The sequence below is a fragment of the Megascapheus bottae genome, chromosome 16 (assembly GCF_031878675.1).
Source record: "Megascapheus bottae isolate mThoBot1 chromosome 16, mThoBot2.hap1, whole genome shotgun sequence".
NCBI classification, from domain to species: Eukaryota; Metazoa; Chordata; class Mammalia; order Rodentia; family Geomyidae; genus Megascapheus; species Megascapheus bottae.
In genome coordinates, this window is record NC_143524.1 from 28390055 (window position 1) to 28417278 (window position 27224).

At 38.4% G+C, this 27224-nt stretch overlaps 3 protein-coding genes and 1 long non-coding RNA gene across 7 annotated transcripts in view; 2 read left to right on the forward strand and 2 right to left on the reverse strand.

The window, feature by feature from the left end:
• LOC150053056 (uncharacterized) overlaps positions 1-1061 on the reverse strand; it is a 42984-nt gene extending 41923 nt beyond the window's left edge. For both annotated transcript variants that reach the window (XR_016538148.1, XR_016538147.1), the window contains exons 1-2: positions 885-1061; positions 320-536 (exon numbers count right to left, since the gene is read on the reverse strand). This is a non-coding gene — a long non-coding RNA (uncharacterized LOC150053056). The remainder of the gene's footprint in view (positions 1-319; positions 537-884) is intronic.
• A 115-nt stretch (positions 1062-1176) lies between these two features.
• Ccdc179 (coiled-coil domain containing 179) lies at positions 1177-7455 on the forward strand. Of its 2 annotated transcripts, none has more exons than XM_090347988.1 (4): positions 1177-1286; positions 2372-2416; positions 3653-3757; positions 4404-4639. In XM_090347988.1, exons 1-4 carry the CDS (start codon positions 1242-1244, stop codon positions 4419-4421), a joined length of 213 nt encoding a protein of 70 aa, XP_090204114.1. In that variant the 5' UTR covers positions 1177-1241; the 3' UTR covers positions 4422-4639. The 2 variants fall into 2 exon arrangements, with proteins under 2 accessions (XP_090204114.1, XP_090204115.1); XM_090347989.1 differs by lacking the exon at positions 4404-4639 and adding an exon at positions 7293-7455 and having other exon boundaries at positions 1183-1286.
• A 2507-nt stretch (positions 7456-9962) lies between these two features.
• Svip (small VCP interacting protein) lies at positions 9963-20062 on the forward strand. The gene is made up of 4 exons (XM_090347987.1): positions 9963-10169; positions 12993-13043; positions 13761-13874; positions 16948-20062. Exons 1-4 carry the CDS (start codon positions 10116-10118, stop codon positions 16960-16962), a joined length of 234 nt encoding a protein of 77 aa, XP_090204113.1. The 5' UTR covers positions 9963-10115; the 3' UTR covers positions 16963-20062.
• A 2893-nt stretch (positions 20063-22955) lies between these two features.
• Gas2 (growth arrest specific 2) overlaps positions 22956-27224 on the reverse strand; it is a 110501-nt gene continuing 106232 nt past the window's right edge. For both annotated transcript variants that reach the window (XM_090348936.1, XM_090348938.1), the window contains exon 7: positions 22956-24188. In XM_090348936.1, coding sequence (XP_090205062.1) covers positions 23970-24188 — 219 coding nt within the window. In that variant the 3' untranslated portion in view covers positions 22956-23969. The remainder of the gene's footprint in view (positions 24189-27224) is intronic.

Genomic DNA, 27224 nt, shown 5'->3' on the forward strand with positions numbered 1-27224 from the left:
ACTTAATTTCCTTAATCTCTGACTTTAACTCCTCTTCTCAATTTTCTTAGACAAGGAGAAACAAATGATTCATAGAACTCCTAATAGTGATGTTGTTCCTCAAGAAATAATTGATACACTCCTTTAATTTGTTTTTTTTTAATTTGTTTTCCAGCTAGCTGACCAGTGTTCAAAGCACATATTTAGTAAGTCTATTTGCAAGGGATGTGCATTCCAAACAAAAATTAACAACAAAATTGTTTTGCAGTGAAGAATCGCTGGTGATTAATTACAGCATCCCCTCCATTTCTCAATATACCTAACCATAACCTAAATTTACCTTCTTCCTGGTGCCAAGAGGAAGGATGAGGCTGGTGTGGCAGGTGGGAACTGACATGGGCTGAACTTGACTGCCTCTGTCTGGGTCCTCAGCTCTGCCTACATGACGTGTGCTGCACTAGTCTTTCTCCCTCGTGGTCTTCACTATTCACCCCAAACTTTCTGTGCTCTGCGGAAATCTCCAAACTTCAGAGCTCTTAGTTACCAGCCTTCACCCACTGATGGTGAGACACACAGAGGGAATTTACGCTAACGTAGCAAATTGAGTACATTTGTACATTAACTGAACAATTTGTTAGACAGCTCAAGAAAGTAACTGGATGATCATCATCTTGGAAAGAAGATGCTGTTATTTAACCCAACTACCTGAAGGTTAATCACACACACACACACACACACACACACACACACACACACACAGGAATTATTATTCAAATCCAGAAGTCTGCTCCAAAGCATGTTTTCTGGATCACAGTGCTTTCCTACCTACTGCTATTGAAGCCTAGCCTGGCACGACCGTAATTTGTCACTGTCTATATGCTTGGAAACTGTCTGTGCTCCATTACCTTTTCCTTGGTGGCCTGTTCAAGTGTAAAGCATTCACATCCCTCCCTCCTCTGTTCCAAATATCCCTACTTCTGTTCCCATGTCATCTCCATTCTCTGAACCCTCACTGCCCAGACCTCCCGCGGTCTCACTCAAGCAAGAGTGATAGGATATAGGGAATTACAGTCAGGGCTGTACTTAATTCTAAGATGTTTGGGTCAACTAAGGGTTCTGCGGTCCTGACCCTGAAGAAAGGGGTGGGGCTCGTGAAGTAAGAATAAGAGAATTATGATGTAACAGGTGGGCGCTAGCTTGAAGGCTTGGAGAGGCCCAGGTGGCCGGCAGTAGGCCCCTAGGGCCTCTTTGGGCTCTGCAGGATGTGCCTACGAGTCATGGACGACGATCGGAACCAAGTCTGCCCTGTGAGTTCTCCAAGGACCTTAGTGTTGTTTAAGCCACCTGTGCACCTGATTTGGCTCTTCAGGCCTACTAGGCCAACACGTCTGCATCACTGCACTTGTGAAGTGGAATCGCTTCTGGGCTGCTGGACAGGCCCGGAGGAGGAAGGAAGCAGGAGGCTCATTTGTTGACTGACCCCTTGGTGTGGGAATTACAGATATGGCAGGGATTACTCTGGAATCTCACCTGAATGAGATTGGGAAGGGGGTAGTATTTAAGGGTGTGTCTGAAACTTAAAAGAAAGACGGGGTGCTGGTAAATTTCAATCCTAAATGCCTAAGCTGAGAGCACCCTAGTACCACTAAAACCACACATCAACAATTGTGAATTTTACCAAGTACAGTGTTCGACCAGGTACCAGTGACTCACCCCTGTAATCCTAACTACTCTGGAGGCTGAGATCTGAGGATCATAATTCCAAGCCAACCCAGGCAGGAAAAATCCACAAGACACCAGAAAATGAGAAGTGGTTCTAGTACTAGCCTTAAGCAAAAAGCTCAGGAACAGCACCCCATCCTGAGTTCAAGCCCTAGAAATGGCACGTGTGCATGCATCCATGTATACACACACACACACACACATACACACACACACACACAAGCTCACACCTGTTATAGCTCCCCTGTTAAATAATTTATAGCCGAATCGTTTCCCTCATAATATTGTTTCCATTCCCCTCATTTTTTAAACCTTAGCTGCATATTATTTTGCCTTTGCAGCTGTGACATATATTCCTATTTGTTAATCTAAGTGTGGATGGCTCATTCCTCTAATCCCAGCTATCTAGAAAGCTGACAACTGAGGGGTAGTGTTTCAAATGTAGTCTGAGAACAGAATTGAGGCTCCACCACAAGGCTGGAAGTGGAGCTGTGGCTCAAGTGATAGAGTACCAGCCTTGACTCAAATATCTAAGGGACGATGCCCAGGCCTTGAGTTCAAGCTTCTGTAGCAGAACAGAAAATAAAGAAAAGAAATACAGATTTTCTCTTCTACTACCATTTTCTCTTGGCTTTTATGTGTAATCATGTTAATATTACTCTTTATGCAGGAAGGACCAAGAATCCATCATCCTTCAGATGTGACTTCCAAGCAGGTAATGTTTAAATACATCTGGCTGTTTTGTCAATGGGATGTTTTAGCTTATGCTTTTATGAGTGGTAGTTGCTACCTTCATATAAGCAATTGCTCTACCACCTGAAACATGCTATTAGTCCAGGATTGTTTGTAACCAGTATCTTTATAGGAACTCTGGTCATTCTTATGACTACCGTGGGACTTTGTCTTAAAATAGGGTATGCTGAAAAGCTTATTTGTAGTTTTATAATCTAACATATTTATTTTAAAATATATGACCATTCAACTTCAGAATGAATATTATTAGGAAGCCTTGTGGGATCTCATCTGTATTTAATTTCCCTGCATCTCTCCTACAGACAACGTCTATATTGATTTTATTTTCATCAGTCTGTTTCTTTGAATTTTTGGTCAGATATATGCCATTATGAGTATATTATTGCTCTTTCGCTCTGTTTTGAATTGGATACATGTAATCTCACACATAATTCTGCATATGATTTAGCTTCTTTCCACATTGTTTCCTAAGATTAGTCCATACTACTATTATGTAGGTGCATTCATTTACTTTTCATGGCTATTTAGTATTTCAAGCAAAATGGGTCACAGTTCATTGTTTTGGTTTGGAAACTAAGGTATTACCTCATTTTCATTTTAAGGGCTGGGATACTATCAACATTATATTACAATAGGCTTAACTCACCATGACTGGATCATAGGGTAAAAAACATTTCATGTGTTTTAAAGCAATACACTATGTCTTACACTGAAGGTGTATTAATTTGTGCTTCCACTGGCAATTAATACAAAAGTTGATATTATTCATATTCATCCTCCTCTAATCTTGAATTTTGATATCTCCAAAGCTTTCTAGTTAATGTGCCATACAATGTCAACACAAAAAGCTGTCTAGGAAATGCAGCATGTAAGATTAAGTACAAAGTTTTCTTATTTCTATAAACAAGTTCTATTCCATGTCATTAATGTACATTACATTTACCCTAAAATTAAACACACATAACCATACCTGGGACTAGAATCATGTGAGTAGTGATGCAGAAGTAGAGAATATATGTTCTCCTTTAAAAAACAGAATCTTGATGAGAAACAATTGTGTTTATCTGCATGTATGAGTTGTATATTTGAAAGATCCATTTGTTTCTCATTTCTCTCAGCTATTATGTACATCACACAAACAGTACGTTACTTTCATGTTAGAAAGGGCATAATTTGTTTTTATTCTCTTTTCCCAAAGTCCACAGACAAACGTATTCAGCATATGCAAAACATCAAGAAAGAGAAGAGGAAGTTAAGTAAACGCTTTGCAAAACCTATGCCTCTTCCAGAACCAGGACTCCATGTAAGTATACACATGTCACCAAAATTAACAGAATGCTAACGTTCTTTTTTAGTTCACCTGCTACTCATCATTTTATCCCCCCTCCCACACACATACACTTTTCCTTGGAGAAATGCATTATTTAAGTTATGGGGAAAGTTTCTAAAACTCTTGTGATCAAGTTCTCATTCTTCAAAGCTCTTTTTGCAATTGTTCCCTAGTGATAATATGGATTGAAGACTCATAAACAGGCTGAGCAAGAAATAGGTAAGTAAACTGACTTTTTTCATATATTTTTAAAGTTTAATTTTTAAATCTGTCTTGATCTAGATTTTGGTCCCTGTTTTGTCATGTTTACTGGATACCAAGATTATTCACTTAAATCCTTGGGTTCTATTATTTAGAAAATAAATCACAAAATCTCCTGGAGAAGTTATAATTAACCTATATGTCGTTACATTTGAAAGGTCAGAAAACTATCTAGGCCCATTACAATTTATTATATCTTGGCATTTCACTGACAGGGATTTAAAGCTTCTACTGTTCATGCATGTTTTGCATGTAGCATAAAATTATATTTCTTACAGCCAGACATAAGCACTCTAATGCTTAGACTTGAAAATCCTTCATGTACTTGAGGACAACTACTATTTGTCTCCAATTTCAGAGTTTTCTTCAAGATTAAAAATTCAGTTTACTTGGAGGGGATGTGGCCAGGAGGGATCATTACTACACTGTTGGTGAGAGTGCAAACTTGATCAACCGCTATGGAAAGCAGTATGGCAGTTCTTCAAAAGACTAAACATAGAGCTCCCCTATGACCCAGCAATTCCACTGCTTGGCATTTACCCAATCGTCCAGAAACAAGGACATACTAAATCCACTAGCACAACGATGTTCATTGCAGCACTGTTTATCATAGGAAAGGAATGGAACCAACCTAGATGACTCTCAGTTGATGAGTGGATCAACAAGATGTGGTATTTATACACAATGGAATTCTATGCTGCTGTCAGAAAGAATGACATCGCCTCATTTGTTAGGAAATGGAAAGACTTAGAAAAAATCATATTAAGTGAAGTAAGCCAGACTCAAAGGAACATAGGCCCAATAGTCTCCCTCATTTTTCGAAATCAGTAGGAACCTTGGGCTCTCCAAGCAGAGATTCACAATAGAACAAAATTTAGATACGTAAGGCCATATAGTATGCCGCTAAATGAAAGGACCTCTAGGATATAGAAACAAAAGCCATATAATGAGTGATTGTTGTCCTTTATGCACTGTTATCTCTCATCTCTTTTACTGTCCCTTGGTTATCTCATATTGTTACAATATTTCACCTTGTTATCTGATATATTTTATATATGCTTAATTGGTTGTTTGAAATAGGGGAGGGAAGGGGGAAATCAAGTTGTGAGGAGGAGGGGGGAGGGAAATGGTAAACAGGACATGAGAAAGAGTATCAATATTTGTGAAGTAATGTACCTTCTATCTGATGAATATAGTATAACCATTTATTAATTACAATAAAAATATATGAAAAAAGTCAGTTTACTTACCTATTTCTTGCTCAGCCTGTTTATGAGTCTTCAATCTGTCTAGCAGTATCCCAATCATTATTGTATTTCATGTACAAACAGTCATGCTACCAGCTTTACTAAAGTATAATTGGCATCTAACAAAATATTCATATTTTAAATGCATGTTATTTTTGTTTCGATGTAAATTCATCTGATAAACCTTATGACAACCAAGATATTTATATTCATCCCCAATCAAATTTTCTTGTGCTCTAATTTGTGTCGGGGGGGAGGGGGGTGGGTGTGTGTTTGCTCCAGGGTCTTGAACTCAAGAACTGAGCACTCTTCTGGACATTTTTACTCAAGGCTAATGCTCCACCATTTGAGCCACAGCTCCTCTTCCAGCTTTTGGATGGCTACATGGAGAAAAGAATCCTGTAGATTTTCCTGCCTGGGCTACCTTTGGACCTCAGGCATCAGATTTCAACATCCTAAATTGCTAGGATTACATGCACGAGCCACTAACACTTGGCTCCTTTTTTTTTAATGAGTACATTCATAAAATAGTTTTAAGAGGGCCGGGAGTTTGGCCTAGTGGTAGAGTGCTTGCCTAGCATGCACGAAGACCCAGGTTCGATTCCTCGGTACCACCTACATAGAAAAAAAGCCAGAAGTGGTGCTGAGGCTCAAGTGGTAGAGCTCTAGACTTGAGAAAATCCAAGGACAGTGCTGAGGCCCTGAGCTTAAGCCCAGGACTGGCCAAAAAAAAAAATAGTTTTAAGAATATAGAAAACTTCCCTCTTCTTCCCATTGGTTTATTTATTAGTGTCATCTTGTGTTGCACTGATATAGCTGCCACAACTGATAAACTATTATTTCCTTTAAAGGTCACAGACTGTTTGCATTACATGCAGCTCTTCATCCTCCATTATAGCACTATACAATGCATTATCACTGCACTAATAATATTCTCTGCACATGCTTTTCATTTTGTGATTTCCTGCCAAACTCTGGCAACAACCTTTTCCAGATAGTCATGTAGTAGAAGTAACACAAGATGTGCCTTTTAAGCTTGCTTTAAAAATATGATTCAAGATTCCTCCATATTCTTTACGGCTTGACTAAACTAATTCTTTACATTCACTTTGAGTTGTTTGTTTCTTCCAGTCCTGGGGATTGAACTCAGAGGCTTGAGCACTGTCCTAGGGCTTTTTCCTCAAGGCTAGAGCTCTGCCATTTGAGTATCAGCACCACCTCCAGCTTTTCTGTGTATGTGGTATGGAGGAATCGAACTTGGGTCTTCATGCATACTAGGCAAGCATTCTACCACTAGGCCAAACTCCCAATCTCTCACTCTGAGTTATTTGAATGTATTTTTTGGTGGGGAAAATAAAGCCTCACAGATATGTATAATGTTTCCTCAATCACAAAATACAGGGTTTGGAAAAGGAAATCTCTTTGACCCTCTGTTTAAAATGATCAAGACCTTTCTCCTAACTGATATCTTAAATTTCTAGAAATTTTTTATACTTACAGAATTTGTTATCTGACTCACAGAGGGTTTTTTTTTATCAAATCTGACTCCAGAAACAAGATTTTTATATTTGGCTTCTGACCATGAACATACTTTTAGAATTAGATTGTCAAATGCAACATGCAATATTGTTTACACAATAGAATCTTCATTTTAAAGACCTGTAGGATTATAATTTAAATAAATTTTTCCTATAATTTTTCCTATAAATTTTTCCTATAATTTTTCCTATATTGTTACAGTATCTCACTTTGTTATCTGATAAATTGAATTTATTTGTATTTGGTTATTTGAAATTTGATAGGGAAGGGGGGAAAACAAAGACGGGGGGGGTGGGTGGTGGGTGGGGAGGGGGTAATGGGTATCAAGACATGTGAAAGGGTATCAATGCATGTGAATTAATGCACCTTCTATCTGGCAAATATCATGTAACCCTTTTATTAATTACAATAAAATATTTTAAAAAATGAATTTCTTTTTCTTTCATTTTCATTTTCTCTAGTGGCAATCTTAAGAAACCAGGAATCTGTACAGGAAAAAAACATGTTCCAGACCAAAATCTGTGAATTTTCAACATCAAGTGGCATATCATAATTTGACTTCATTTGAAAGATAAAGGCAACCCTGGGCCATTGCAGCAAAATAAATACGATGCATGCATTTAACATCCAAATTGTCAGTTTAATTTTTTGGACCTAATATATCTCACTACAACTTATCTTCTGTGGTAGATTTTTGAGATACCTTGAGTATAAGCTTTTGAAAATACTGAGCTCATGATAAAATTTGTACATTTGAATTTGACTTACTGACATATTGAACTTTATGCTTAACGATTAAAATAGAATAAATACATATTCTTCATTTATAATTACATTCCTATTTGTAGTTACAATATTTAGGCCTTGAGGGTCTGGGTCCTTAGCTCTTTATAGTTATATAACTGTAGGCACTTTTGAAAGCTCAGTGGCCAGTACTCAGTCTCTGGTCTTTCCCCTTAACTTCTCTTTATTTCAGAACCCCTAGGTTTCCGTACTGCCTCTTTCCTATGCCTGCCATCAGCTGCTTTCTGGAGCTTTCCAGCTATTACTACTACTGCCAGTGTTGCTGCTGATGTTTCTGCTAATCCACTGTAGTCATACTACCAGCTCAGTCTGCTATGCTTATGAGAAGGGTCGAAATCAGGCAAAAAAAAAAAAAAAAAAAAAAAAAAACAGTGCAGAGAAACTTATGATTGAACCAAAGTTACATTAAGTGTGGGGGGGAGGGGGACATAATCAGGAGATATCTCCTAAAATAACGGTCTAAACAGACTGGTTATTTAGCCAGAAAGGATGCATGGCATGGTATGCAAATGTAGTGTTTACCACCCACCAATCACGGCACCACCTCTAGTTCCACCAATCACAAGACTTCTGTAAGGACCACAGTAAGACCTAGCCTGGCACTAATAATCACAAACTTTCTCCTGAGTCACTGCAGAACATATTTGCCCTACCCTCAGCCCTAACCGAAATGAGAACAACTCCACAGTGAGCAAGGCGTCTCAGAAACAACCACAACCGAAAGGTTTTTAGAAAGCAAAAAGTATTTCTTCAGCTGGGCACAGTGACACATGCCTGTGATCTGAGGATCAAGGTTCAAAGCACCAAAGTCTGTGGACTCATCTCCAATTAACCACCAGAAAAGGAGAAGTGGCACTGTGGCTCAAAGGGTAGGGTGGTGGCCTTGAGCTGAAGAGCTCAGGGACAGGGCCCAGGCCCAGAGTTCAAGTCTGCAAGGTACATTTTTTTTTTTAATTTCAGCAAATAAAAGCCAGAGTAAATTTATCGTTAGTGAATGAAGAATGCCATTGCGGCTGGGCACCTGAGGCTCACACCTATAATCCTAACTATTCAAGAGTCTGAGATCTGAAGATCTTGGTTAAAAGCTGGGGGGGAGGGGGAGAGTCAGGAATATCTGTGAACCTTTCACTAAACTACCAAGAAAGCCAGCAATGGAGTTGTGGTTCAAGTGGGCAAAAGACAATGCCCAGGGCCTACATTTTAAACCCTAAAAGCCAGGAGAAGAAAACAACAAAAACAGATTGCAGAGATTCTCAAATACATGTGAAACAATGGAAATACTTGTACAAATGTATATAATCTTGTTTTTCATTCTTCTTGATTTGTCTTTATTGTAAGCAAAATTAATGTATCATGGCATAAATATCCGAATGGAGAAAGGCAAATAGTTACTGAAAGGTTCTTAGATTTTATAGACTATTTATTATATACCAATACTTTTTTGTAAGTATCTTTTATTTATTTATTTTTTGGTTCCTTTATTTTTTTCTTTTTTTTATTGTAATTAGTAAAAGGGTTACATGATATTTGCCAGATAGAAGGTGCATTAATTCACATACATTGATACCCTTTCACATGTAAGTATCTTTTAAATAGTCTGACAAAGGGATTTCAATTCAGCATGTCAATTTATGAGTGCAATGGGTCTTGATCACTATCTTGTGCACTATCTTGATCAATGCCAGGCTGTGTAGCCCCAGCTTGCTTCCCACGCGCAGTTTTGCTGCCTCAGACTCTGCCAGGAACTCCGTGACTTAATGATACATATGTGTTCATTGCAAATAAATAGCGCAGGAGCCATGAGATTTTGTATTTTTTTTTCCCCCGTCAACTGGTAAGAGCCGAGTCCCACAGTGAAAGGCACACAGGATGTCCACATGAACCTGTTGCAATCAATCCATTGGGGGCTTTAAGTGTTCGGAGGCTTCCAGGATCCTCTCACAAGGGGCAGCTCCATCTCTTTATTTATACAAGGCGACCAAAAGAGAGCAAGCCCAGAGAGCTGCAGAGCGCAGAGCCTTAGCTCGGCCTTCTCTCTTCCCTTCCTGAAGCGCGGCCTTTTCCAGACGGTGGCACAGAGCACACAGGGCAGGGGCTGGGCGGGGCCTGGGCTCAGGAGGCGGAGTCCAGTCGTCAGGGCAGAGGGTGGAGATACTAGAAAGGGGAGGCTGGCCACAGAGGGGCGGAGCCCGCGGGGGGGCGGGACCCAGGAGATGGGCGGGGCGGGGCACTGGGTGCTGGGGCGCCGGAGTAGGGCGTGGCCATAAGGGGTGTGGCATGGCCACAAAGGGGTGGGGCGTTGCCAACGGAGGGCGGGGTGTGGCGAAGGGGGTGAGGCCTAATATTCAGGGCCCAGCCTGGGGATGGGGGCCGGACGGGCACCCTGAACCCGCGACTAGAGTGTCCTTCCCGCCTGGAGCTTCGCCTAGCCGGGCCCTGGCCTGGGCTGGGAGGGGTCGGGGACCCCAGGTGCGGTCTCCATGGGGATGTGTTTTCCCTGCCCCGGGGAGTCGGCGCCTCCCTCCCCGAATGTGGTGAGTAAGGGCTGCGGCGTGCTTCGCTCGCGCACCTGCCGCTGCCGTGCGTGCGTCCGTCCGGGGCGCGCCGGGAGGCCCGGGCTGCGAACGACCGGGAGGGAGGCGGCGCCGTTGGTCCGGGTGGAGGGGGTCCTAGAGGAGGCGGGTGCGAACCTAGGGTGATCAGAGCCCGAGGTGATCAGAACTCGCGTGTGGGACCCTTGGGGACCGGCCAGCTTCCTGGTCACTCCACTTGAAAGGGTGGGTGGCGCGGGGATTGGGGTGGCGGGGTGGGGGTGGGGGGGATGGCGGGGAGTCCCAGAATGGCTTTGGTGGTGCTTTTGTCAAAACTGAGGGTTTGTAGGAGTGGGGTAGCAGCAGTCCGGGCGGCGCCCTGGATGGTGGTAGGAGTACCCTAGGGACCATTTTCTCCTCCAAGTTCTTAGTGTCCTGAGACCCTTCGCGTTTTCCTGTGTCTCTACCAGAAGGGGACGGTAGAGCGCTCGTTCTGCGTTGGATAGTTTATTAATCAACGATTTCCATTTACTACTTATCTCCTTGCTTCCTTAAAAAAAAAATAAAAACAACAAAGCAAGAGCAGTTATAGCAGTTAGAGGTGGCTTTAACAAAGGAGACTGAACATCTAGTTAAATTTGAAGCTCAGGTAAACCAGAGAAAACATTTGTAAAGATGGGTTCTAAACGGTGAAATCATTTCATAAAGTTTTTACCCGAAACAGTAAATGTTTTTGTTTCTTTTTTTTTTTTTTTTGCTGAAACTCGGATTAAACTAGGTGATCTGTAGTAAGGAGACTGGGTCTATGCCTCCCCTGGACAACTGGTCCTTGTTTTCTCCTGATTGTATTGTTTGCCTAGACGATTTGCTTTTATTTAACACTTGCATTAGGCTTCAGTGTCCTCATCTGGTTTGCTTCGTTTTTATTGGTAAGACTGGATAGATTTAATTCCACTCACCTTATGTGGCTTGGGCCTATATAAGCTCTGTGCCAATTGTATTCCAGGCTGGTAGACGCGAGCCTCCAGCTCTCCAGTACTCATAATTTGGCCTCTCCAATGGTGGCTTTGCTGTTTCTCAGGACTGAGTTTTCTTTACAACACTATTAATATGTTTCCATTCATATTCCTTAGGAAAGAACTAACATTAAAACCCTAAATTCCTCCCATTTATGCTATCTAGTTAAACAATTAGTTTAAGAAATAAGAAATATATTAATTATTCAGCCAAGGGATTATAGGTGTTAAAAACTCATTAGTCTCAACCCATTAGCTACTGCTGTTTGTTTTCTTTGTATAAGTGCAGGGACTTGAATTCAAGGCCTGGGTGGTGTTCCTTAGCTTTTTCACTCAATTCTTTTCACTTGATGCATAACTCCAATTACATCTATTAGCTGAGTAACTGGAGAGTCGCGAGACATACCTATCCAGAGATGGCTTTTGACTGAGATCTTCAGATCTCATCCTCTTAAATAGCTAGGATTACAGAAGTGAGACACTATTGCCTTATCACTATTACTTCTAACTTATGTTCATTTTGTCTAGCTGTTGGTAAGATGCCGTTCTATCAGCATTCATTAGTTCATGCTACCCATGCTTCCTTTGAGAACCACAGGCTTAACACTGGATCTCCATGAAGATTTTCCTGATCATCCTAGATCAATATTTTCCCCACTACACTCTCCTACCAGCCACCCATAATACATATACTACACTGGATTTCCCAAAATAACTACTACCATATGACACTTACCTTGATTATATTTGTTTTTGTGATCTCTTTGGAGTTTTAGTTTCATGTATGGAGACATGTATCTCTGTTTTTACACTGCTTGTGTTTCATTAGCAAATTGGTGTTGAGTAATCTTCCCAGTGGATGAATGTATGAATTGTGGTATGAAAACAAAGAAGTTATTGCCACCACTTTGCAAGAAAATGCTGCTGTTTTAATGTATTTAGTGATTCTATAATTATTCAGTACATGGCATTAAAAAACAATACTGTTTGCCGACATGGAGGACTATCTCATAAATTAATTTGTCCTCTGAAAATGCATACCTATTTTCAGGCTCATTTTAAACCACCACTACCAAACCATGTTATTTCCTTCCTTATAATTTTAACTGCGGCTTGCTTTACAATTGCCCAAACTGTAAGCCCTTACAAAGAAAGAATAAAAGAAAAAAAAATGTTATACAAGTCATCCTACTTAGATTTATTTTAGCATATATGAATTTGAAGGTGTGTTAATCTGAAGAATGAAATTCAGAAAACAGACTTATAAATTCAGTGCATTTGTGGTGTTTTATAAATAGCAATGGTGGAAACTTTTCTAGTCGTTTTGTTTGGGTGAAGGGATAAGCCCTGGCTTTGTAACTCAGACAGGCCCAGAACTCCTGGGGTCAAAGGAGCCTCATGTTTCAGCATTCTTGGTATTGGGGCCTGGGTGCTGCCCCTTAGTTCTTTTGCTCAAGCTGACACTCCCTTAACCCGCACCTCTCCTTTTCCAGCTTTTAATGATTAATTGGATATAAATAGTCTAATGAAATTTTCTGTTGTGGCTGTCATTAAATCATTATCCGCAGATCTCAGCTTCCAGAGCATCTAGGGGTATAGACGTGAGCCACTGGCCTGTGAAATAATTTTATTTTAATTTTTGGATTCCCTATTAAGCATATATGATTTATATATGATTGTGTTAAGTTTTATTTTATAGTTGGGAAAATGTATAGAAGGGTTACAGTTACACTTGTCAGGTAGTAGGTGCATTACTTCTCACACATTTTGTTTAGTTTTATCTTGAAATACTTTTTATGTATTTTTTTAGGAAGAGAAAAGAGCAAAGCTTGCAGAGGCTGCTGAGAGGAGACAGAAGGAGGTAAGGTCAGCAGTAAAATTATGTCTGCACAGATAAATAAGTGTCCACTTTATTTCCACAAGTTGTCCAGTGCCAGCAGAATTCTGTAAGTTGTGTCTAATATCCTAAACAATAGTGATTAAATAAAACTTTTCAAGATGATTTTGTTCCATAAACGGCATGCAGTTACATCATAATACTGCGTGAAAACTAGGCTAGAGATGTGTTCCTCAACATGAGAGGACCTTGCATTAACATCCTTCCTTGGTATAAAATAAATTTCCTCACTGACAAATGTGAAGTAAGCTCAGGGAAAAAAAGGAATTGTACCTAATATCCAATGAAGAAGTGACAGTCTATTTTTATCAAAAGTTACCATAGAGCTGAGTGCATTCACTCATGCCTATAATCCTAGCTACTCAGGAGGCTGAGATCTGAGAATCAAGGTTCAAAGACAGCCTGGGCACAAAAGGACCTGAGACTCTAACCTCCAATTAACTCTAGAAAATGGGAAGTGGGGCTTAGCTCAAGGGTAGGGTGGTATAGCCTTGAGCTAAAGATCTCAGGGACAGTGCTCAGACCCAGAATTCAAGACCCATGACTCACACACACAAAAAAAAGTTACTGTTTGCAAAGCTAAGCCAGTTCCTCTCCACCAAAGATAAAAGAAAACACCTTTTGGACATCAGACACCAATTTTTGTTATTTTTCTATTCTACTTCCTTATCAAATCTAAAGGCTGCATCTCGAGGAATTCAAGATGTTCAATCTGTGGAAGAAAAGAGAAAGAAAAAAGAAAAACTAGAAAAACAAATTGCTTCATCTGGGCCCCCATCAGCAGGTGGACTTAGAGTAAGTATTAACATTGATGTGATGTTCGATTAAAGGCCATTTCTGAAAAGTTATGTAGCAATCCATTTAATAAATGTCCCTGCAAATACAATATGAGAAAATTTTGAAGTACTTTAAAAACATAAGTTGTGTACATTCTCAATTTATTTTAGTATTCATTGGAATATTTTGAATATTTTTACTTCTTTATTCCAAAGCAGAGTGAGTCAATTTTTCCCCTTAATTTTCCTAAACCTGAATCTTAGTACTTTCATACCTCTGTTCATCTTAAATGGAGTCTTCATTTCAAGTAATATAGAAAGTGTAGAAAATATAAAACTTAACCTAATTTAATTTTGGAGGACATCATGTCTAGTCTTACATATTATAGCCTGAATAACTTCGTGCTACATTTTACAGTCTTTGATCTCCTATTGTTACCTATTATTAGGATTACATGTCAGTTTATACTCTAGAGACATGAATATGACATGTAATATTTAAATGCATTTGTTGGACCAGGAGCGTAGCCCATGAAGCCCTGGGTTTGATTCTCTGGTACCACATACTCAGAAAAAGGCTGAAGTGGAGCTATGGTTCAAGTGGAAGAGCTCTAGCCTTCACCAAAAAAAAAAAAAAAAGTGTGTAAGGACAGTGCCAGGCCCCGAGTTCAAGCCCCAAGACTGGCAAAAAAAAAAAATGACATATCACATGTTTTTGTCACAGTGCTACACAGTGGATCAATAAGAAAGGGGAAGATAATCAAGATCATTGAGCCCTAGAATTTTTTTTTTGCCAGTCCTGGGGCTTGAACTCAGGGCTGAAAACTGTCCTGGAGCTTTCTCAAAGCTAGTACTCTATCATTTGATCCATAGCACCACTTCAGGCTTTTTCTCTGTGTGGGGGTACTAAGTAATCGAACCCAGGGCTTCATGCATGCTAGGCAAGCCATCTACAACCAGGCCATTCTACTGGCCCTCTAGAATGTTTATAGTTTAGCAGGGTTTCAATTTTATGTGGTGTAGCTTGAGGAAATAATAGTCAGCATATTACAATTTTATTTATTGTCCATGTTCAAAGAAACAATTTTCTTTCGTAAATGTGTTTGTGAAAAAGGCAATGGCTTCCATCTCAGTCATTTATATTTAATTTATAAATGATTTGTGAATGCTTAGCTGACTTGCTCCACATAGAAATTTTGTTTGAGTCTTGATTGTGCTTTCCAAATGACAACTCACCTTTCCCCACATATGGACATAAATTATAGCCAATAACATAGGCAGATGCTAGGAAGATGATTCTGACTTAGGACTTTTAAGTAGATGGATACTTGTCTGTGTTGTGTCTAATTTCAATTCAATTAAAAATAAGCCTTTTTTTCTTTAAGGTAAGATTTTAACAATGTAAAATAATTGATAGCAATATTGAGTATGTTATATGACCATTTTGCTAAAGTTCTTTTACAGATTTCCATAAAAAAGAAAAATGCGTATAAATTTAAAAAGAATGAGGCCTTATGGTACTTCTAGTCCTCTCAAAATGGCTAAAAATTTCTTCCAATGTTAAGTATAGTTTTATGCTTTTCCCCAGTGTATTACTCTTATAAGAAATCTCTCTGACTACATTAGGAAAAATGAATGCCCTTGCCAGCAAGGTAGAAGGACACAGGAGGATGTGTCTCACAGAGTGCCACATAGCTGCCACCATGAGTCATTCTCACCTCTCCCACAGCACACTGGCTTTATGGGGGTCCTTTTGAACACCTGCCCGAACCATCAGAGCATAAAGTTCTAAAGAAGTGTTTTGGAGGCTCAGAGATAACAGAAAAGTAAAGAAAATACAAAGTGTCTGAATCCTCACATCTCTTGGCCTGTGGTCCTGTAGTGTTGTTCTATGGGCTTGGGCCACAAGCTTGGAGGATCCCACAGATTAGCAAGATTCTTCCAGAGAGGAAACATATCCTTTCCCATCCTCACACCTTCATAGTTTTCTGCTATCTGCTATCAGAGGTTATAGCTGGCATGGGTGCTGCTCACAGTCTTCTAGCAAGGTACCTTACCTGCAATCTCCATATTATGGCATAAAGAATCATCAGCACAGGACACTATAAGACAGGAGTAGTGGAGACTCTCTAATGAGGTCGTCCTCTGCTGTAATGGCACATCAGTCTCAATCAACAGTTTCTTGAGAGAGCATTCACTGGTCTCCAGCCACAATCAGGAGTCTGAAAGTGGAGCTAATCTGAATTTTTAAGCTTCCTATAATAATTTGAATGTAAACCCAAATTAAGAATCCCTGCTGTAGTATTTTTCCACACTAAAGTTGAGAGAGATATTATAGTAAATGGAATCCTATGGTAAACAAACAAAAAGCTTAACAATCCAGAATAGGTTAAATATATCCTGAATACAGTGTATCATACACTATCCCCATCATGCAGTTTAAAAAGGGAACAATGTTGAAGTCTTTAAACAAAAAAACCCTGCAAATAAAGAACAGAAGTGAGGGCCAGAGGTAAAGACAGAGGGTCAAATTTGAAAACAACACAGACCATCTCTCTATCTCCCCAAAGGGATACCTGGCTAGTGGTAGACTGCTAGCATTGAGCAAAACAACAGGAACCTTAGATATGTCCCAGGCAGGAAATGTACTCCATCTGAACTGCTTATGTCCCACTGAACCTCAGTGAAGACCCTTGGAAAGCAGCAGGTTCTGGGTCATTTTACTGGGGACAAAATGACTATTAAAGCATTGAAGAACATTTTGTTTGTAGTGGAGTACTGAAACAGCCTGTGCATTCTGGCCAGTTCCCTACTATTTGAGAATGTTCACATTCTCAGAACATCCTTTGGGCCATTCTTAAGAACCATAGGCAAAGAAGAACCCAATGGGTATAGCAGCTATCCACTGATCGGCCCAGATATTTAGTCTTCAGTGCATCATCTTATTTCAGGATAACTGTAATGCAACAATGTACTATTAGCTATTCATCACAAAACATTTGCATCTCTTGTGACTCATGTTCTTTTTTTCCATTGGAGTAACATGTGATTTTAACTAAAAACTTTTGCCACTGTGTTTTTGTCTTTTCTAGTGGACAGTTTCATGAACATAGCATGAATGGAAGAGTATTCTGCCAATAACTGTTCAGCATCTGCAATCAAATATACTTGCTCCATTTAATCTTTGTAGATATGAAATGTGTTGTGAATGCCTGTAAGTGCAGTGCTAATTCTACATGGAAAGCAGTGGTAATTTTTTAATTTTTCAAACTTAGGAAATGGCCAAAGCTTTCATTAAACTTTTATTTTGCTGTATTTGCTCTTTTTCAGGAAGTAATTTGCCATATTTGTATTTAAACTATGGGTCTACATAGGAGGCAAAAATTTTGCATAAATCTCAAGAAATTCTTATATTTCCTTTCTTTATAAAATGATCTGGCTACTTAGAGTTATGCAGAGTAGTCTTGTGTCTTCATCTCACATATGGAGATGTTTGCTGGAACTTATAGACTGAGTGCCTTTAAACTGATAACCAGGGGAAATCTTATAATGTTATTTGAAGGGCTCATGTGCAGGAACACTATGAATTTTTTATAACTTACTAAGGAATGAATATTTGTAGGCAAATGCTGAATCTTCTTCTGATTTATTTTCTATTGCATAGCTTATTAACGCACTGTGTTTTACATTATAATAAAACTTTGCTTGATTAAGTTATATATTAGTTGTATCATCAAAGAGTGATGCATTATTGCTAACAGGAGACTCAGTTTCATAAAGATCAATGCTGTAATTGAATGAAGTAAACCAGCAATCTGGATGAATTATGAGTGGCAATATTCTTGCCCAAATTTTTTAGACATTTTTATCCTTTACTATTTGTCAAAGAATAATTATAAAGTTTATGCTGGTGCAAAATTGCTAATGTTGATATGAATGTAAGAAAGAGAAATATATATTTTAAATGTCTTCTTTAAACAAAAATATTAGGGGATTCTATATGATCTACTGATAAAAAAAACTTTATGCACTTAAATTTAGTAGGAACATGAGGTTTATATCATTTGTCCTTTTGTTTTGCTTTCTAATGCATAATAAACTAAGAGGAATTACTGTTATGGATGTTTGGATGCTAAATCTTAGGAATGGCAAGTACTACAAGCTTTAATTTATGAGAATACTAAATGATAATAGAGATCTAAATAAAATACAAGTCACTTAAAAAAAAAGTAACTGAGTCACTATTTCACTTACCCTCTGACAGTCTTGTGTTTTATAGGCTATATATTATGCTGGCCTTATTTAAAGACTTATTACAGGTAGTTTTGACCAGGAAAGGTTAAAAAAATCATTGTGCATGCATTACACAGTCCAGTTAAAAGTGGAACAATTCTCACTCAGTCCTGTGGTTTGGACAGTGTGTGTTTAAATTCTATTTCATCCTGAGCATTTGTGGTTTAACCTAAATAGTGGTCTCTGGGGAACTCTGTATACTTGAATACCAGTGGTCTACTTTACAAGTCATCTTACAGAGTTTGAATTCTAGCTCCATGGCAAAGCACTGGCTGAGCAATTACAATGTCTTGGGTTCAATCCCTAGTACTAAAAAGGAAAAGGCAAAAATAAAAATAAAATATTTTAAAGTTTGAATTCCGATATAGGTCTATTGACTCCTCACAGATATCTTTTCTATTATATGAAATGTTCTATAAATATTTAGGGAAGACACATAGTTGTACACTAATGTCATTTTTGTTCATAAAAGAGAACAAATCATTGAATTATATTCATAAGTAAAATTGTTTACTTCATTAAGAAGATAATTTTCCAACACCAGAAAGGGCCATTAATAGCTAAAGTATACCTAGAACCAAAACATATCCATGAATTCCTCCTATATTAACCTAGCACAAACTGGTTCATCTTTCCTGTCTTGTAAGGTGTTTACACCTCTTTTGTCCATGCAGAAGTCTTACTTCCCTGGGATAATGTTCCATTTCTAGCTACTGTGGAGAGATGAATAAATGGCATCTATTTTGCTTTCTGGGAGAAGTGGGACATGCTTCTCTGCCAGCTGTGGCTGCATCTGTGGGTGGTATCACTTTTCCCCAGACCATATGTGTGATAGGCATTAGGAAGTGACATGCAAATCCTAACATTTTTAGAAAAAGGAAAAAAAGATGGGGGAGCTAGATGCTTGATGGAAAGCAAATGAATCAGTACTGAAAGCATACACATATCTCTCTAAGCTGTTTCTTTCAGAAAATTGTACTTAAACAGAACTGAATTTTCCATAGTTTATAATTGAAATGACAAAAAGGTGCAATACTTAATTTACAGCTAAATCAAAGTGATAATGTGGAATGCATATATGTAAATCAAAGTGATAACGTGGAATGCATATATGTAACTATGAAAATGTGAAATAATGTCATGAAAATGGGATGTGATTACACCATACCTTCTTAATTCTAACCATCAGACAATTAATATGGCTGAGTGCTAAGAAAGGTATAATACCCAGCTCTTTTGTAACATGTTGAATGTTTTTTAAACATTTACATATGATTCTGTTGTTTGATTAATTGCACATTGGAATGTGCTCTAGTTTTCCCACATGTGGTTTTTCTGTGAATATACACTTCCGTTATTAAAAACAGCTTTGTCATCTCCGTTTAACAAAATGGTATCTTTGATATATCTTAAGTAATGAAGACTTGAGCTGGTATTTAGGAATACTTTTGTGTCTTTTGGGTTAGTCTATTGGGGTGACTGTGCAGTATCTAGATTTATAGATATGCTTCTTTTCTTATACATTAAAGGAGAAATTATATCATTAGTCTTCTTTTCTTTAACAGAAATACTACCAAAATAAAATTTATAATATCATTGATATCCCATGAGAATTTGCATACGCTTCAATTTAAAGCTTTGATTCATTTATTTTCACAGATAAGAATGTTGGCATTTTGAAGATGAACATATGTCTTGTCAGTTTTGAATAATTTCTGTATGCATAGATCAGCAAGAGATAGAAAGGAAAGGGAGGGGGGGAACAAGATGATTGGGAAGGGTTGGGGGAAGGGAAATGGGACAAAAACATGAGAAGGGGTAGGAGTATCAATGTGTGAGAAGTAATTACGTACTGTCTGGAAAATATAACTGTAACCCCTCTATACATTACAATAAAAAATGCCTGTCAATCTATGTTAGAGTTAAGATTTTTTTTTTTTTTTCCTTGCCAGTCCTGGGGCTTTGACTCAGGGCCTGGGCACTGTCCTTGGACACTTTTTGCTCAAGTCTAGCACTCTGCCACTTGAGCCTCAGAACCACTTCTGACTTTTTCTGTGTATATGGTACAAAGTATATGTGGTACCAAGGAATTGAACCCAGGGCTTTGTGCATGCTAGGCGAACACTCTACCACTAAGCCACACTCACAGCCCCATAGAGTTAAGAAATATTTATCTACCATCTTTTTCAAGAAACAGTCTGCAATTCCTTTAGATACTATATATGCTCTAAGGATCGATACCTAATCTGATTCTGCTACAGTTATGAGAATCTTAGCTTTTCTAGAAAACCACTGGCAAAAGATATTTATGTGTATAGCAAGTTTGAAGTTTTCTTTTGACATAGAAATGTATATCCCAAAAACTCTGACACTAAATTTCTAATAGGATATTTTATTGTGTTGCTCTCCCTCATCTAGGTACATTTGATTTAGCAAATATTGCTTCAAAATATTATCATGTAGATTTTTGGATATTGGTTTAGTATAATACATGTTGTTTTGGTTTTAAAATTATTACTATGTTTAAGTAATTGGACAAAGCATTTCAATTTTGCAAGTCAGATTACAAATGAAATCCATCTTGATCAACGTCATCCCTTTTATCATTCTCCCTCTTCTCTGCCAACTACCCATATCCTAAGTTACCCAAGTAGGAGCTCAATAAATAGATAATGACTAGCCAGTATCCATCTATTGTCTGATTTCTTCATCTTTGTCTAAATCCAGCCCAGACAGAACTTTCAGTCCAGGCCATACAGGGCTATACTCCTGACCTCATGTAGCTCTTCATGACCTCCAGATATTTCATGTAGCCCCCAGCTGCATGGGGGAAAGGGGATTGCCATGTGGAAACGTTATCCTTTTAAGAGTACCAGATGGTCCAGAAACCAGTGGTTCATGCCTGTAACTTTACCTACTCAAGGAAGCTGAAGTCTAAGGGTCATGGTTCAAAGGCAGCCTTGAGCAGTAAAGTCCATACATGACTACCACTAGACTTAACCACTAGAATGCCAAAAGTGGAAACTGTGGCTCAAGTGGTATAGAGCCTGCCTTGAGGGAAAAATGTAAGGTAATAATTCAGGTTCCACTACTTGGTACATGCATGAGAATGCACGCGCGTGTGTGCGCACATACACATAAACACACACACAAATTGAAGCCCCTAATTTGACTTCCACCAAAGGCTTCTCGCCTCTGGTTTCTTTCCCAGTATAGCCTTTCTGGCTTAGCCTTCCATATTTCTGCTGATAATTCCTGAGAACCAGAAGGGTGACCTTGGGCTTTCATTTCCTGGAGATCCTATCACCTGTTGGAGGACAATGAGTTTTCTTGAGATTGTATTACCTACTCTAGGACAACAAGCCATGTGACTTTACTGATATTGAAAGGAGTGCCTTTCTATCCAGCAGAAGACTTCAGATTTCCCAGAGAAAATATTATTTAGACCATGCAAAATGGGAGTGGGGTTGTAGCTTAATGGTAGAAGATCACAGATGTCAGATGACTCATTCAGTGTCTCTTGATCAATAGTGGGAGAACTGGGATTTGGGTACTTCCCTTAGCTTTTTCAATGATTCTATAATTTTAAGAATTAAATAGGGCTGGGAAAAGTGGCTCACGCCTGGAATCCTAGCTACTCAGAAGGCTGAGATCTGAGAATCAAGGTTCAAAGCCAGCCCAGGCACAAAAAGACCTGAGACTCTTATCTCCAATTAGACTCTTTATCTCCAAATAACCTCTAGAAAATGGGAAGTGGGGCTTGACTCCAGGGTAGGGCTGTAACAGCCTTGAGCTGAAGAGCTCAGGGACAGTGGCCAGGCCAAGGTCAAGCCCCAAGACCCACAAAAAAAAATAGGCATAAATTCTTTGGCTTAAGTATACTTTGTTATATTCTGAATTTTGTATACTTCTATTAACACAACTCTTATGCTGAACTTTTTACCTTTTGAGTTCAAAAGAATTTTAAAGGAATTTTCAACGACACAGTGTCCAGATCTTAGGAGTAGACATTATTTTTTTTTTTTACAAAATGTCTTCTTTACTTTGTTCTAAACTGAGTGCAATATGTTTCTGCACATTCTTGCATTAATCCTCCTGGCTATTACAAAACACCCCTCGAAGGCTACCCAGCCAATAGCTCTTACTTAATAGGGTGAAATTTCTTAAGAGACCAAAATGAATTCCATGTAGAGTTTCAGATATCATTCACTAGATGTTGAGAATCTAAGCACCTTTGTCAACAACTTGTTAGAGAATATATAGGGCTTTTTGACTTCCACAAGAGAAGAAGCTAAATGAATATAGAAGTGGACTAAGATCTGACTCTGTTCAGGATCAAGATCACTGCTGACTGGGCCTTTCTACTGTTTATTAAATTGGACTTTTGTTTAAGTGTTATTGTTTAAGTCTAAGTGACATTTTTCAGAATCACTCCAGTACCATCAAATTACACCATGAATTATAAAATTTTCCCTAAGCGCTTATTGTTCAGTTTAATTATATTGGTTATATGACAGATCCATTGTCCCTAGATGTTATCATCACAAAGGGTAAATTAACTGCCTTGTGTTAAGAAGGGATAAAGTGACAAGTTAACTCTATTTATACCCTTCTATCAGGGCTGCACTTAAGGTAGCACCCATGATAAAGTCTAAACATTGCTAAAAGCAATAATACCAACATCTCTAACCATTCATCCTGAAGAGATTCTAGGTAGGCATAATTTGACTCTTCTTGCAACACTCTTAAAACTATAAATTCTATTAGTATTATTTCAGGGTCAAGTATTAATACAAACACATAATGGTTTTTAAATTGATTTATTTTTGAATCAAGTGCGAACAACATTTTGCTGTTTAATTGTACAAACCAGCCCTGTCTGGGTATATAAGGGTATACATAACACTGTAACATCATTAGCTACAGTGAATTTACTGTACTAGACAGCATAGCAAAGTAGGATTAACTAAAGATAGAGTTTAATAAGAAAATGATTAAAAAATAACATGAAGTCAATGATATTTGGCTGTACAATTCACTCATCAAAACAGAACAGTATATCAGTTGATGTGTGTGAATTATACTTAAGTCATTCTAAACACAGCCAGGTGCTTAGGAAAATGTGAGAAATTTATAAGCTATTTTTAAGCTATTCTCTAAAGGAATATACTAAAAAGTTCCAAAAGTACCCCAGATATTTGGTCAAAAATAAGAAATAAACATTTTAAGGCAATCTTTCAAGTGCATGTAAACTTTTCTGAAATGGTCGGTCCAGTCAAGTATCACTGTTGTGAATATTCTGCATTTATTCATGGTGCTGTTGGATACATTAGTAGCACAATACCACAGCAATTGTCATTTGATAAAAAATATCTTTAAGATCCTATAGTTATAAAATTTTCTGGGGTGCTTTTACTCTTAGACATATATCAGGCATGGCCTGCAGATTTGTCTACAAATTCTAAATGTTTTCTTTCAATGGGATTTTATCTTTTGGCATCTGTAGCTAGAGATGTGATCCTAAAATTGCTTTTGGCCTAAATACTATGCTCACATACTGAGAAACAATCACTTGCTCACAATTTACCTAATTTAAATTGGAGTTTTGAATAGGTGATTTTCTACAGAGGCATTAAAAATAAATAGTGCTACTCTTTGAACATTTTACTTTTTTCAGTATGAGGAGATTTGTTTTTCTTCTTGTTGCATTTTTTTTTAACCCCCAAGAAAATTTGTTTTCAGAGCCTGTGAACTAAACTAACTACACTGGATAAGAGGATATAGGTCATTATGAAAGTCCCCTTGTAGCGACCAATCAGCTTCACTTAACCTCCTTCTTAGCCTTGTAATTGGCAGAAACCACCAAGTAATTATCCGGGTTCATGTCCTTCAGCGTTGGAGATTTGCTTTGGATGGGAGATGTTTTGCCATCCACTCTTGAGATCTGCAGCATTCGGCAGGGATCATGTTTCAACAAATACCCTGCGAAAGTTTCCCATCCTCCTCCAACTCGGACCATCACATGTTTGTTGTGCAGCATCTGAAATGAAAGAAAAGGGAAAATGGTCAAATTCTGAGGATGCTTAAGGAAGCTCAACTGAATTCACAGTCCTGGTGAACCTTATGGCTTTCTGTTTGCCTGGCATTTTTCAAACCCTATTGCTTTCTATCCAGTTGTGTCTCCATATCTGACTTAGCAGATGGCTTAGGAAATACATTCCTACACTTGCCATGCAAGAGAATCCTGAGTGAATACCCTCTGAATCCCACTTTGTATCCATGAACTGTCTGGTTGCTTGCGTTTGGAGGCTTCACTCTGACAGCTACTGTTTCCTTAGAATTCCCATTCCTCAGTGATTCTGGAAATCACCCTCTTGTAAAGTTGTTTCCTTCTCCACTAGAGTTTAAAAGACCAAAGAACCTTCTCAGTCAACTTCAAAGTTAGCTGCCATAGGGATGTTTGCTACAAACATAGAATAGAAAAAGTGCTCAGGAAAATGAAAATCTTCTCTATTGTCAGAGCCATGCAAGGCAAGACAATTTTTTTTGACAGTTTATTTAGCTTCAAGTCTTATCCTCTGGAATTGAGAATAAGAAAAACAAATAAAAATCCTCACTTCCAAGTCCAGGAGCAATCAAAACTGTAGATAATAAGAACATTCGAGAACACATCTTTCCATCTAACTGAAATATTTCAGAATTGTAGTGATGTAGCACAGAGCCAGAGAATTTTATCTTGGCTTCTCTGAATAGAGGATGAGGAGCAGCAGGAGGAGGAAGTGGTGGAGAAGGAGAAGGAATAGTTTGGAACCAACAGGGACTTTGCAGAGCCCTGTCCTGGCTGCAGTATGGTGGATGCATCCTGACTATGCAAATTTGGGGAACAAGATGTAGCTAGCTATCTAAGGGCACCTGGGATGGTATTACTATCATCGAGTCTGAAAAGTCTAAGTCTCCTCACTCTACTCCTGCTAGAGAGCCAAGGTTGTTTGGTTTTTTATTTCCCATTTACTGGGCTCAGTAACCAAGTAGCAACTGAAAATATCTGATAACTTGAAGAAACACTTGAATCCTCCTTCTCTGTGCATGTAGCCACAAAATTGTGTGCATGTATTTAGAGGCTTTACAGGATCTTGGAAGTCTTAATGTGGTTGATGGGAGCAGTTTTTAACTCAACTATTATGCAAACTATTGAAACAATAATAATTAAAATAGACTTGAGAATTAAAAAGGAATATAACACTACAGATTATCCCCATTGATGTATTGTAGAATTTCAGGAGAATTCTTGAAATTTATGTTAGAGCTAGAATCTATCCACGGCATGCATTTTAAAGAAGAGCCTCAGAATCATAAAGCAAATCAAAGTGGTCAGAATTTAGCTTGGAACAACTTTTAACTTCCCAGGAATAGCCAGTGTCTCTATATTCTTTCTCCACAGACAATGACAATGAGAGTGCTACATTTCCTGTACTTTGCTATGATCTAGATTTCCTAACTCCAGCTTAGTGCTTTGCCAGGGGAGTGCTTAAAAATTTTAAATCCATTTAGCAAGAAGTGTCACTCAGAAATCTGGACATCAGCCATGCTGTCCATCTTCTTGGTAAAATGTGAACACTAGCTACTTGGAAAAAACCTTGGGATAAGGTTTTCATCTCTCTGCACAATTCTGGCATCAGGGTTTCTAAATCCAGATTTCAGTTAATGCTGGAATGTAACAAAATGGAATAATGTTTTGTTCTTTTCTATAAAAGGCTTTGAATACATAGCTTAAAGAATATAACCTTTGTATATATAATACAATATAAAATATAACCATTGTAAAACATTTAAATACAATATTTTTATAGATTTATCTATATATTCAATACTGAGTAAGTTCTATATTTGTCTTCTGTTTGCTTCAAAACCATAAAACTGGCTAGATGCCACTGTCTCATTCCTATAATTCTAGCTGCTAGGAAACAGACTTGGACGATCAAGATTCAAAGCCAGTAGCCTTGGCAGAAAAGTCCTCCTGACTCCATCTCCAAAATAAAAAACAACAAGCTGGAATGGAGGGTTGTCTCAAGTGAGACAACATTTGCCCAGTAAGCAAGCAAGCCAACCAATCTGGAAACATAATACTTAATCTTATTTTTTATTCTAAAATTAAGAAAAATTTGTCTTTTATAAATGTTTACTGGGACAAAGTTTATAAAGGCTAGTGTCAGAAGAGTACTGTGACCCATTTTTCCATTCTTCCAGACTCTCATTTTCCCCGTCCTTGAAATTCTGCCATCTCCTAACCCTGCTAACAATCAGGAGTTATTTTCAAATGACCTTAGAATGAATACTGACTGTGGAAATCACCCAAGTTCACTTGACCAAGAGCTGGCTATTTCAACCAGAAAAACCACTGGTCAGCATTGCTGAGAAGAACAATGGCGGCTTCCTCCTCCTCCTCCTCCTCCTCCTCCTCCTCCTCCTCCTCCTCCTCCTCCTCCTCTTCCTCCTCCTCTTCTTCTTCTTCTTCTTCTTCTTCTTCTTCTTCTTCTTCTTCTTCTTCTTCTTCTTCTTCCTCTTCTTCTTCTTCCTCTTCTTCTTCTTCTCCTTCTTCGTCCTAACCATTTAGATACATGTTCTGCTTGCAGATTCTCTAAGGAATTTATAGGACTCTGCAAATTGCATCCAATCTAAAATAGAGTCAAACTGACTGTGAACAAAAGAGGAAGCTCATTTCTGCCCAGCTCCTCTTCCACTCACTTGCTATGGCACAAGTAGACTTCTCATTCTTACCACAGTCAATAACTAAGGATTTCCAGGAAATGTTTTGCACATCTAGATTCACTTTTCTGCCTTACTAAGTGCAAGCTAATGGACAAACTTTCATTTCTGTAATCAATGTTCTGAAATTGAGCATCATATAATGGTGTTTTTAATGGGGAATTTAAAGCCCAACCTACTTCTCCAGAACTCAGAAAGCTTTGTTGGTTAAATGGCTGTGTGTGACGGTATATGTGGGAAAAGGTAGTGCATTTGTTTGTTGTTTTCTCAATTTGTAATCTGAACCCTATTTTGGTTTCCTTCTTCCTTG